Source organism: Semicossyphus pulcher, unplaced genomic scaffold (genome assembly GCF_022749685.1).
Source record: "Semicossyphus pulcher isolate SPU_LCO1_2020_fin unplaced genomic scaffold, fSemPul1.0.p SCAF_13, whole genome shotgun sequence".
Taxonomy (NCBI): domain Eukaryota; kingdom Metazoa; phylum Chordata; class Actinopteri; order Labriformes; family Labridae; genus Semicossyphus; species Semicossyphus pulcher.
The window spans coordinates 17,685,808-17,698,439 of NW_027211637.1; the positions used below are offsets into that span (position 1 = coordinate 17,685,808).

General features: G+C 46.9%; 1 protein-coding gene across 1 annotated transcript in view; it reads left to right on the forward strand.

The window, feature by feature from the left end:
• The first annotated feature begins 3,262 nt into the window (after positions 1-3,262).
• LOC138589604 (leucine-rich repeat-containing G-protein coupled receptor 6) overlaps positions 3,263-12,632 on the forward strand; it is a 33,862-nt gene continuing 24,492 nt past the window's right edge. The window contains exon 1 of the mRNA XM_069659982.1: positions 3,263-3,862. Within this exon, the coding sequence (XP_069516083.1) occupies positions 3,618-3,862 (245 nt within the window). The 5' untranslated portion in view covers positions 3,263-3,617. The remainder of the gene's footprint in view (positions 3,863-12,632) is intronic.

Genomic DNA, 12,632 nt, shown 5'->3' on the forward strand with positions numbered 1-12,632 from the left:
ATTCGGGGGCTGCATCGTTCGAAGGATGCGGCCTATCAAGGATGAGTCATTTGTAGCCTGTGTAGGCCGCTAAGGCTGAACTGAAATGAGCTGGTTTGGTCTACAGAGGATTTCCTGTTGGTGTCACCAGCTGTTCCCGCCCTTACCCTTGCGTCATCAAACGCTGTCCTGTCGCCTAGCCACAGCGGGCTAACAAGCTATCATAACGTAACTTAACCTATTATTTAAGATAATTGTTTCGAGGCCTCTTTCGTTTGTATTGCTAGCTATTCAATTGAGTTGAAACCAAGTGTATTCCTCGGCCGCTTAAGAGACCGGCACCTCATTTGAATTGGCACAATGAATCTCGGGATATGTTGGGCCACGAAGGATGCCCCCGATGGATCCCTGGAAAAGGAGGACGCATTTGTCAGCTGCACCTGAGGGAGCCTTCGAAATATGGCAGCCTTCGATGTGGCGCTGTGACGCAAGTGGCCTTTGAATACGTCCTTTGAAGGAAGCAGCCCCTAAACTGGGATGACTTACAATCAGGCGTCACATCATCACTGCCTACTCGCCAAGTTAACAGCCTTGTAAACATGTTTATATATTAGTCTATATCAGTCTGTCATTTTGCAATTACTTGTACAGTTTATTTGGATTAAAACCTTTTCACCTTTGTAGAGTCTCGCCTGTTCGAGGCAAGAAGTCATGCTTAATGTGAGTAATGCATCCGCTGCTGGGGATTTAATTCTTTGTAGCCTTACAAATGTTAACATTTGAAACTGTAATGTATTAGAGTAATCATGGCTACTTTATAAGAATATCTTAAAGAAGCAATGTAATTGTGAAGGAAAAATCAGCTGCTCTCCCCCATCAATGAAAAGTGGATTACACACACTCACATTTAACCTCGCACCCATCCATCCGTCAGAACAGGTGCAATTTGAACAAATACGTAGCTCGCTTTCCTAACAGCAAGGAGTGCCATGTGTGGTTGCCTGCGTATTTGTGATTTAAGGGACAAACAATATATAAAATAAAGATAGAGAGACCACAAAGAGAGACAGCCAGAAAGAGAAAGAGAGAGAGAAAGATAGGAGACCAGACTTGCAGGTTTTTTACAGTGTGTGTGTTTTAGGGCTCCCCTGGGGCCAGACAATTAAAGAGCATTTAAAAAGATGACAGAGCTCTGCGCCCAAGAAGGGGAGAGGTGGAGTTTGCAGGTGTATGAAGAGCATGTGCATGCTTTATTATGCACCTATGGGAATACGCGTGATTGCATTCTGCAAGAGATCACGCAAGGTGCTCCTTGGAAAAAAATTTGGAACATTTGCCTGTGTGAGTCTGAGGTAGCGAATGCCTGTGTACTGCGATCACTAGAAAACAATTCGCGCAACATTTTTTGCACTGACAATGGACAGAGAGAGCAGCATCGGACATTCCACTACAAAGAGGAGGAAGAGAGAGAGGGAGCACGAGAGAGAGAGACGATGTGAAGAACAGCTCTGAAAGAGTTTTTGTGGGGCCATAACAAAGGCCCCTCAGAAAACACAGTGGCATAGGAATGTTAATTAATTAATGAGAAACCATTCAGCCTACAGAGAATGGTGTAGAAAGAAAAAGACAGGGAAGTAGAGAGAGACGTACCGACTGAAGGGGTAGACAAACTCAAACTGGGTGCAAAGTTTTTATACTTTCAAAAGCATGGCGTGCACTTATTCTAGGCCGAGTTTGCGACTGTGTTTTTCAAAGCCTGTTAAAGGGATTTGCGTGTCATAAATTTACATTTTGCATCTTTGTTCTTGGCTTTGCATGTGTGTGCATTTGCATGCATTTAACATACTGCTGCTGTCGACAGAAAGCCTCAGCTCCTCCAGCTTTCCAGGAACTAAGAGGACGGCCTTGTTTTCCACATTGACCAACATGCATTTTTGAGCTAATCCAGTGGGGTTTGAAAAGATTTTATGAGCCCAAATCGCTGTCAGATTTTTATCAGGACCGTGTAATCCCTCTACTAAAACATGAAAATCACTGGAGTTATGGGGTGTAACTTAAAGCTAACCCCATTAAGGATTTCTCAAGTGTCTCGCAATCATCAGTGGGTGCAGGGTATTACCGTGATATTTTCTTGATCGTGATCTCCTCTCCCTACTGCAGCTTTTTATTGCTTAGTACTCGCCTCTGGGAGATACGCCTGAAAAATAACCAGGACAAAAGATAGAATGAAGTCGGCTCTGCTTTGAATGGGAAGCCAGATTTTCTTTCTTTGATTTGTTATAATTACAGTGCATGATTACGTGGATAAGCACCATCCTGTACTTACAGGTGCACACATTTATAGCTTAGTTGAGTAACGTATGAAGACAGTCTAATTTTATGGCATTCTTGTCCAGCTGTGTCAAGAAAAGCAGGTTTTTATTTGTAATCGCACACATGCAAAATCTGTGTGTTGCAATAAAAGAAAAAGGGGGTCGTTGGGGGGAGTATTTTGACGATTCTGAGAAAAAAAAAGCAAGTGAGCACAGATAGACTGTGAAATACAGATAGGCTTTACCCCGGGGCAGCTGACACTTCTTCACAAATCCACACTCTTCCCTCTATAGACCGGAGTGTGTGTGTATGTGAAATGGATACGCGAGCGCTGGTCGCTCATAATCTGTTATTTTCTATGGGTGTCCGTGTGCGTGTATGCGTGCGAGCGCGCGGGTTTCCGCGTGTGTGCGATCGCGACATTCCAGCAGCAGAAACCTGAGAAGGTGTGACTTACGAGACACTGGATTCTGCTCTTTCTGGGGACTGAGGGGTGCTGAAGTGTCAGAATTCCAATTTCCTCCAAATAGTCACTCCCAGTCACACACTCTGACCCTCTGCATCTCTCTCACACAGCCAAACACACTCTGCTGCCCTCATTCTTATCCTCAAAGAGCTGCCTTTTTCCTCCCCTCTCTTTCAGCTATAAACACTGTCTTTTATTTTCTCGCAGCTCCATTCATAAGGTCCCACAAGGAGAAATCTTGTCTCACACCACTGTACTGTGCCACCCCACTCCTCCTCTTTTCCCTTCCTCAAACTAAACCCTCACTCTCTCTTCACATTGAGCTTCCAGGCAAAGTAAAACAGAGGGGAAAGGAAGAGAGAGGGGGAAAGAGAGGGAAGAGTTTTGAGAATCGCGGGCCCCTCCCACTTTCCGGAGATGCTCCAGCCCATCCCTAAATTGTGGGCCAATGAGGGTGGCTCATTCACAACTCATGCGCTCCTTCTACAATAGGTAAGGAGAGAGAGACAGAGAGAGCAAGAGACATATACAAGGAGAGAGGGGGAAAGAGAGGGAGAAAGAGTGACTGTGTTTGGGGGAGAAAGACGGTGAGACAGGAGAGGGCAGAGTGAGAGGGAAGACAGGGAAAAGGGGGGAAAGAAGTTAGAATAAAGTTAACCCCTAGGGATGAAGAGGTGATGAAGAGATAGAGCTTGGAAAGAGTTTCAGTGTGGCTACCTGCACAGGAGATAAAAGACAGTAAAGGGACTTTTGAAGCTCGAGCCAGAAGCCAGGAGAGGAGGATTTGGGAAAGAAACATTGGAAGCTGCCTCAGGAGGATAAAGGAGAAAGTGTCAGACAGAAGTCCCTACAGGTGTAGATGCAGACAGGTGGACAGTCAGACATGCTTCCTGCGCTCCTGCTTCTCTGCGTGGCTCGAGGAGTTTGGGGTTCCGTCCCCGGAGTCTGGGGGTACGGACAGATCCAGGACAGGCAGGGGCCGGCGGCACCTCTGTGCCCGTCTCCATGCCAGTGCGAGGAGGATGGGATCTTCGTCATGGTGGACTGCTCGGAGTTGGGACTATCGTCTGTGCCAGCTGACCTCAGCCCTCTCACCACTTACCTGTGAGTAACACACTTCCTGTCCTGTTTCTGTTTAACCTCTGGCTCCAGGCCTCTCACTCTATCCCGACAGTTTCTTTGACCCCATGTATCGTTTTCTTGTGTTCCCATTTTGTACCTCATCCTTAAGTCATTCCACCTGATCCCTAAACTTCTCCTTTCATGCATGATGATAAAGTGCCAATGTCGAGTCTTGATTAATCATTTATATTTGAAAAAGCTCCAAATACGCTCTTAAACTGTAGATGGGATTCCTCTTAGAAATAGAGGTTGGTTGGATGTGTGACCAGGAAGCAGCAGCAGAACCTGCAGGCAGATTGAAACAGTTGGGTCGAGCGAGAACGTGAGAGTGTGTGTGAGAGTGCGTGTTGACCAATATGGCAAAATTAGTGCACCACTTCTTTTAGTATCAGGTTTCCAAGCGCCAACTGGAGACCCAGCGTGAGAGTAAGTGTGTGCGCATGTGTATGCCTTTTGTGTACATGCGTGCAAGTGTGTGTGTGTGTGTGCCAGCTGCAAGCACATGACACGGGCATATGTTTTTGTGTGTGATATAATCGTGTGTGTGAGTTTAATGATCCAGTTTACGCCAGCAATCTGTATGTCATTATTCTATGATGCTAAAAGTGAATGGGTAGAAAGGTAGGAACTGTTGCAGAGTTGCTTTAACAGCGATGAATTCCATATTTTTCTTTGCTTTTCTTCAAAATTGGCACTTTGACGGCGTTAATTTGGAAAGATTCAGGAAAAGTGTTTGAAAGGCTGGCGAGACACGTGGCAAATTACGTAAATACAATAAAAAACAGACATTAATCATTAACATTTTAAGCATTAAACGCTGCAGGGAATAAATCCCACTTTGCCAGCGGGAATTTTGAAAGGCTGTAAGAAAAGCTTTAGACATATATAAAAAAAACCAGGACATCTGAGCACTTTCTTACACCACCCTGCTGTGGCTCGCAGCCAGGTCTCAGAGATTGCTTCACTGCGTAAGCCTCTGAGGACACATTACAGACACTTTGTGATAACTGATATTGAAGTGATAGAAGTCAAATCCAGGAAACAGGGTGTGATAGAGCAGTTGCTCACTAGGGGCTCTACAAGTATTACAAGAGTGGAGGGACAGAATTCAGAGGGAGTGAGCGAAAGATCAACAGTTTTTGTAGCAAACGATGCTACGGGAGACGCATAAAAAGACAACTCGACTTGAGTGATGCCTGACTTTAGCTGTCATGGGACCCTGAGACCGACAGATTTCGCTGTGTTCACTTGAAAGTTAAAACACATGTAGAGTTTATGGAGGTGAAATACGGTCTGTTACTCCATCCAGGAATCACTCACTTATACTCTCACACACAAGGAGGGATGAATCTGAGCTGCGGGCCAGAGTGTTGAGCCTCTGCTAAAATATAAAGAGTGATGACCTGAGACTCCCTCTGTGAAAGTCTACTCTGCTCTTAACTGGTCCACGACAGCCACACACACAGATATACACACAAACACACATCACTCCCTACAAACACAAGAGTAATTGCTCATTTCCCCTCGTTACCTAACAGTGGAACTGGACCAATTAGTGAGTTTGAGGGCTGATTAAGAATAAGATAAATATACTCAGCGACCAACCGCACACGCCCACACACACAGAAACACACATAAACACACATTACTGCAGCGGGAGAAGAAGGGGAATGTGGGACAGCAGGAGAGATGCCGCAACAAATTAAGAGAGACGACGGAGAATCGCAGATTTCTCTCTTGGCCTTCTGATAAAAATCATCAAACACAAACAAAGCAACCTCCCCTTCCTTACCCTGCGTGCACACACACACACACACACATAACCAAGAACCTTGAACAGCAGGCTATAGTGTCTCATTTCATCCTGCAGAATGAAAGGTTACAACAGCAGAGAGCCGGTCCAATCCCCACCAGGATCTGTCGAACTGTCCAGCACGCCCCGTTGTGCTATGGAGGCTGGATTAGGCTGCCGAGGTCACAGGGATTTGCTTGGGAACAGTCCACATTACAAACCACATCCACACAGCGCTGTGAAAGTATATGACATCATTCACCCGTGTCATCGGAGAGCTCTTCAAAGTGAGCGCAACTGTACGTGCTATGGTGACCGAGAGGGCAATCCAGGCTATGCCTGACTCACACAAGTCTTCACGTTTTATATGCACGTTTGATCAGATTGCGTAAAGGTGGAGTATAATAACACTGAGGTGAAAACAGGCCGACTCTGCAAAGGAATTCAACTACTCAGAGGCAAAGGTGCTCAGAGCAACTGTGCGCAGAATGGGTAGAGATTTATGACAATAATCGTTTCCGTGGGCAACACATGAAATGAGCTGTCATGTGAGACGCTTTGAAAAGACCTTCTCTTTGATATCAGATTAGAGAGGAAAGACAGTGCCCAAGGGTGTGCGCCTGTGTGGGTGTGTGTGCATGTGTGTTAATGTGTGTTAAGAGTGAGAACACAGTGTACAGTATGCACATCAGGGGCCGGTGCTGTTTTATGTGTAGCTGCATGTGAGGCAACTTGTCATGAGAGATGGATTCACTATGACACAATAAGTAGCGTAGTAGTAGCGTGTGAATCAATCAGCGGCGTCCAGGACTTCTGCAGATATCAATATGTGCAGTATATGGTTGTTGTGATTTATTTCTAACGTTGTCAGGTGCTTGAAACATCTCACACTTTCCTCAGCCACACCGAATGTGTGTTAGAGGAAAAGTGTGTGTGCATCATGTGTGTGTCCAGGGCCGGTCTGAGACCGGAGTTGAGCAGCGATTAGGTGATGCCTTGCGGTAGCGGTGAGCGAGCTTCTAACGGTGTTTTGGCCGAGGCCAGGAAACCGCAGCTAGCGCATTACCAGACAGGAAAACCAAGGAGTGTGTGAGTGTGCGCGTGAGAGTGTGCGTCTGTGAAGACCACCCAGAGTGCTGAGGGACTTTTTTTTTTTCAAGCCAGTGGAGGTGAAGCAAGAGTGTAAGAAAAATGGAGGCATGGAGGATGAAAGGACGGGTGAAAACTGACGAGGATTAGATATTGGTGCCAGAGAAAAGTGTGAAGGAAGAGTTATAAAGAGTTTACACACACACACACACACATACTGTACATGCACATGCAGGAGACAACATCCTGCCCCTGTATGGCGGCCACAACTGTAACAGTCGTGTGCGTGTCATTTAGCCATTATGTTGATGGAATGATCCTATCATGAGCAACCGGGGGTCACACTGTAAACATCATGCCTGAGAGAGAGAGAGAGACAGAAAGAGAGAGAGAAATTGTAAAAGATGGGGGGGCGGGGGTGGGGGGGTTGCGGGGAAAACGGACAAAAATAAAAGCAGAAAAAAAGAGAGCAGTGTGCGTGTTTGCTGTCAGTGGAGGGTCCTCTATACAGCAGCTATCAGCTCCAGCATCAGTGTCCTGGCTCCAGACGTCTATGGTAGCCCCCTGCCTCAACTGCTCCCCCTCCCTCGCGCTCTCTTTCTATCCTTCCTCCCCCCGCAACTACTCTCCTATCCTCACCTGTTTCCTCTGGCCTCCTTCAGATAGAACAAGACTCCATATATTAAGTGCTTGAGAGAGTATGTGTGTGTGTGTTTTCAGAGCAGGTGTTGAAGCCAGTCATGCAGCACTAAGTGTAAATGTATGATCAGTGATGTGCAATGTGCGTCTTGGAAAAACTAAATGAATGCATGTAGCTCAGGGCAGAGTGGGATAAGTGAAGGGTGTGTTCCCAAAACCAAATGGTGTAAATTTTTTCAAGGTGTGTGTGTGTGATGGTTGGGGGGGGGGGGGGGAGGTGCTCTGGCTACATGCCAGCAAACTATCAGCTGTGATCAGAGTCGGGAAAGAGAGTTACGCACATCTGATTATACAGAGGAAGAAAACAGTGACACATGTCACAGATAATGTGTTCTGCTTCAAAAGTTGCGTACAAAGAGGAATTTACTGCACACATTTCCTTTTCGTATTTTTTCCGCTCTCCCTTTACTCCTTCCTTCCTGTAAACCTTAAATGTTTGCCTCGACGTGTCAAGCCTTCAGCTCTCTCCCCAGCGAACGCCAGAAGAAAAAGCCACTGGGGCTCGCTTCAGAAGTGATATTTATGCCAGAAGGGTGTTGGAGAGAACGGATGGGCAGTCAGCACCGGATAGTGTAGTGGTTTGTGGTTTCCTGAGAGCAACCTGGGAGGCTTTTAAATGTCGCTCAGGGACAGACGGCAGGTAGGCAGGTAGAGGACAACAATGGTAACAATGACAATTCCCTCGGGAGGGGCCGACGGAGAAGACACAGAGGCCATAGTGTGCTCTGCCGCTCCATATCCTGTCCTTTAGAAAAAAGTAGAAAGCAATCACGACACAAGATCTTGAAGGGGAACTAGGGTGGAGGAGCAGGAGATTGGGGAAGTGGAGGATGTGTTCGGAGCGCATGTGCACATGAGCTTTGCATGTGGACTAAACACAACCGTCGTTGGTATATTTCAGGGTCAGACCTGTACCCACTTGCTGAATATGTAAATCTGTATGTTTCGTGTGATAGCAGTGTGACGCAAGTGTGTCGGGGGCCAGGAATGTGCTCCCTGTGACGTGTGGTCAGCGGGGTGAAGGGCTGCCTCTGATTGAGAGGATTCAGAATGCCTGCATGGCCCAGATTCCTATTCAGCCCCTTTTCAACCCTGGGAATCCATGGGAATGTTTGGATGTTTGTGTGTGTGTGTGAGTCTGTGTGCATGGATCTGTGCAAGTGCAGTAGCCCTCTATTTTCCACTACAGAGAAGGCATTGTCTAATCCGGGGCCAGGCCACGACAAATGTCCCTAACTGCTCTGGTGCGTCTACATGCCTATGTGGAGACACGTACGCATGTGCATCCACGACCTGTGGACATGCATGCTGGCGCTTGAAGTGCTTACGGTTAGATAATATGTATGAGGATATTGATTTCTGTTTTTCAATCCTGGAATTCTGGGAAAAAAAAGGGTTTTAAGGAGATTTGAGAAGTCACCCAGGAGTCTGCATGAAGGCTGGGTTTGCAGTAAACAAGGTCTTCTTCTGCTCCGGACATATAGGACAATATTTAAATGAATGTAGATACTAGTTCTTACAAGACATAGCTCCGTAAGTTTCCCCTCCACCTCAAAATGGGTCTGTCTGTCTCTGTCTGCCTGTCTGTGTGATCCCTGGCCAGGCCTGCAGACTAAAGTGGCTCATACGGGGCTGGCACTGTGCAGGTGATGACTAGTAAGAGGTAATGATACTTAATGCCCTTTCCAACGATGCACACACACACACACACACGCACGCACATACCCACAAGACCCCCATGTGCACATTACAGACAGGGAAACACGTTGCTCAAGCAAGGTTCTATGTACAAACATGCTTGGTTGCACACACATACACATACAGACACACACACACTGACTTAATGATGGTTAATGCCCTATCCAATCCCCCTGTGCAGCATCAAAGCATCCCACAGAGCAGTGCTGATACAGCGATGCTAGCAGGGATTAGGTTGGGAGAATGGACCACTGGGACGGGAGTTAGCTAAAGGGAACAAAGAAGCAATCACAGACACACTTAAATGTGACACACGTGCACACACCACAGGGTGCACGCACACACGCAGCATAGCTCAATCGGAGTAGAGCAGAGGAATGTCCAAAAAGTGGAAGAGGGGCCGTAGAAAGCAGGAGGTAGAGACATTAATGAGGATAAAATCTTTTTCAGGACTCTTAATTCTGCAGGGTAAGGTGACCTGAACTGAATGGAGAAACAGCAGTCGCATCAGGATGATGGCATAAGGCAATAGTGTCGTTGTTGCTGAGACCGGACTTCACAGGTGTATTTTCAATCTGCCGTAAAGGGAGGCTGGAGGGAACTCTGCCTCTGCATTTGCAGCCAGAATCACTCACGTCTCTATTACACGTCTGAGAAGGAGCAAAAGAGGAAATCTGGACTTTTTACATGCATGGCAAGAGGCCAAACTAAATCTCTTTAAACCAACAGCAGCCACATGTCCTCATGGGTATGGGGTAAGATTTCATCTAGTGCTGATCTAAGTTCAGATCTAGATGTTATCCTGGGGTACTGTTAAATATATGGCTCAGATGAGCTGATCGTAGATCTGTGAGTACGGCAGTAAAGAGGAGTGAGCCAGGATTGGATTTGAACAGCCCTCTAACTAGATCCAGTGTCCTGCTGTTTCTGCCATTCAACCAAATGAAGTCATAATAGATCCTGACACTAATACTCATCGGGTTTCATTTACCGCTGTATCCACTGCCTCTAAATCAGTGTGCAGGAAGGACACCTCTCCGGAAAAGATACCTTTTCAGGATGTGTGGAAATGTGGGGACATTTGTAACCCTTTTCCACATGTTATTGCTGCAGACTTCAGCGACACTTCCTTCCTGTGGCATGAAGTGTTCGCTTTGATTTGGAAAGAAGCTAAGAACGCTTTATGGCAGATGTCATGTAAGGGACACATATGAAAGTCAGACAAAATACTCAAGCCAAAACAACAGATAAGTGGACTATGGGCAGGGCTATGAATGCCGTTTGCCTTCCAAAGCTATGTCCTACCCACAACAGCTGCCTGTCAGCCCTGTCCACATGTTGCAGGCAGTTGTATGTTGTGTAGTGCCGACTGTTCCAACACTTCCTGTTCCATTACTGAAGTGCTTGACCTTTCACCCCCCTCCCCTCCATCTCATGACAGGGTGTGTGTGGGAGGACAGGGAGCGGACATAGAGTGTGTATGTGCACGTGTGTATGTGTGCGCACGGTATTCCAGGGTATGAATAAGTCCCAGAGGGCATGAATATGTTTCCCATGACATGGCCTCAGACTAAACAGCCGCTCTCTCCACCCAGACATCCGCCTGTCATTCTCCCCTAAACCGCAGCGAGCGGAAAAGAGCACAAAACATGGGAACACAAATACACAGACGCATCTCCCTTTTCTGTCTTGTTATCTCCTCTTTTCTCTTCCTCCCTCCCTCCCTCTCTCGCTCTCGGCTCTTTTGTAGCTGAGTCCTCCCCGTGGCCCTCCTTGTCCAGGTGAAAGACTTCTCCTCGCCCTCTCCCTCACTCTTTGTGCCCCGTGAAAGAGAGAAAGAGAGAACAAGGGAGGGAATGATAAAGAGAGAGTGCCTTTGGACACAAAGGGCAGTGTACCCCTCCCAGGAAGTCTGGGAGAGAGGGAGAAAAAAAACACACATCTTTAGAGGAAGAAGGAGGGGAGGAGGACAGCATTGTGCCCTCCTTCCTGCTTCTTTGTGTGTGTGTGAGCACGCCTGTGTGTGTGTGTGTGTGTGTGTGTGTGTGTGTGTGAAAGCTAATGTGTGACTGCGAGAGAAACTGAATGCCAAAGCAGTCAGTCAATTCAGATAGAAAAAAAATCGTACACACTTAGACCTCACCCTCACACACACACACACGCTAAAGCACACAACCATTTAGGCCCTCTTCAAGGCGGCGCCCGAGCATTGACTACCAGTTGCTTTGTGTGGAATAAAAGATCCCCTTTCATCATGGCCTTAACTGTTTCAAAGAGCTAAGCGGAGAGGATCAGACTGGCTGAATCCGACTGAAGACATTACTGTCATAGTTACTGTAAAAGACAGCCAAGGTGTGGCTCGAGCAGCGCTAATGCAGAACTCCTGCCCTCTGGGCAAGGCTCTGGTTGTTGATTTCTACTAAAGATCTATTACTCTAATGTTCCTCACAGATAAGCCGCCTTCAAAGGTGCAGAGCTTAACGCCATTATTGGCTGTTTGTTTGGTAAGCGTCTCCACCTGAGCGAGGGAGAAGAGGGATTGGCAGGAAAGCAAGAAGAGAGAGAGAGAGAGCGAGCGCAGAGGAGGAAGTGAGAGGGAAGACCTCAGGGTATGGCTCTTGTGAAGTGATTGTGTGTGTGTGTGTGTGTGTGTGTGTGTAAGAGATTCAGAGAAAAACATCCCTCTCAAGGCCAACAATGTAAGCGTGTGTGTTTACATGCTTTTCCCTGTATTGTTATGTACTGTACCTGAATGCAATTTTATGCATCAGCAATAAGCCAGAAACTTTTCCTGGGAAGTTTTTTTTTGTTTAACTTTGAAACAAAAAAAAAAATCTCCAACGTGAAATGTATCGAGTCATCTCTCCTCCGTCTGCTCTTGCACAGCATTGTCTGACAGGCACATTACACCATTCACAACAGAAACAGACACCTGAATGCTGATCAAATCTGCCCCACTCTGAGGGTACATTCACTCGTCAGGGTGGTCCGTCATCCACGCAACAATAGCCGCCCGGAGCTCGGAGAGCGTACGAGTGCCAGTGGATGGATGTAGCGTGGGTGTGTGTGTGTGCGCCCATGAACGTAAACAGGGGGGTGTTTCTCATGTGATGTGGCCAGTTGTTTTGCCGCGCTAAATCACCAGCTCTTGTCAGAAATGCTTCCAGTTTGAAATTGGCTACAACGGCGCTAGGGGCACATTGACACCCACACACACACTGCCTTTGATCAACCAGGCCGATAACATACTTCAGTAGTTCTGCTGACGGCGAAGAGGAAATATGATAAATCACATTATTGTAACTACCGGACTGTGTAACCCCATGCTCCAGTTGAAATCTGAAACAGAGATGGGGAGAGAAAGAGTGTGAGCGATAGAGTGGCATAAGAGTGAGAGAGAGAAAGGGCCAAGGCCGATGAATGGAAATGTACCTCTGCTTCTTCATGCTTCCGTTCCCCCCTTAAGACAAGCTC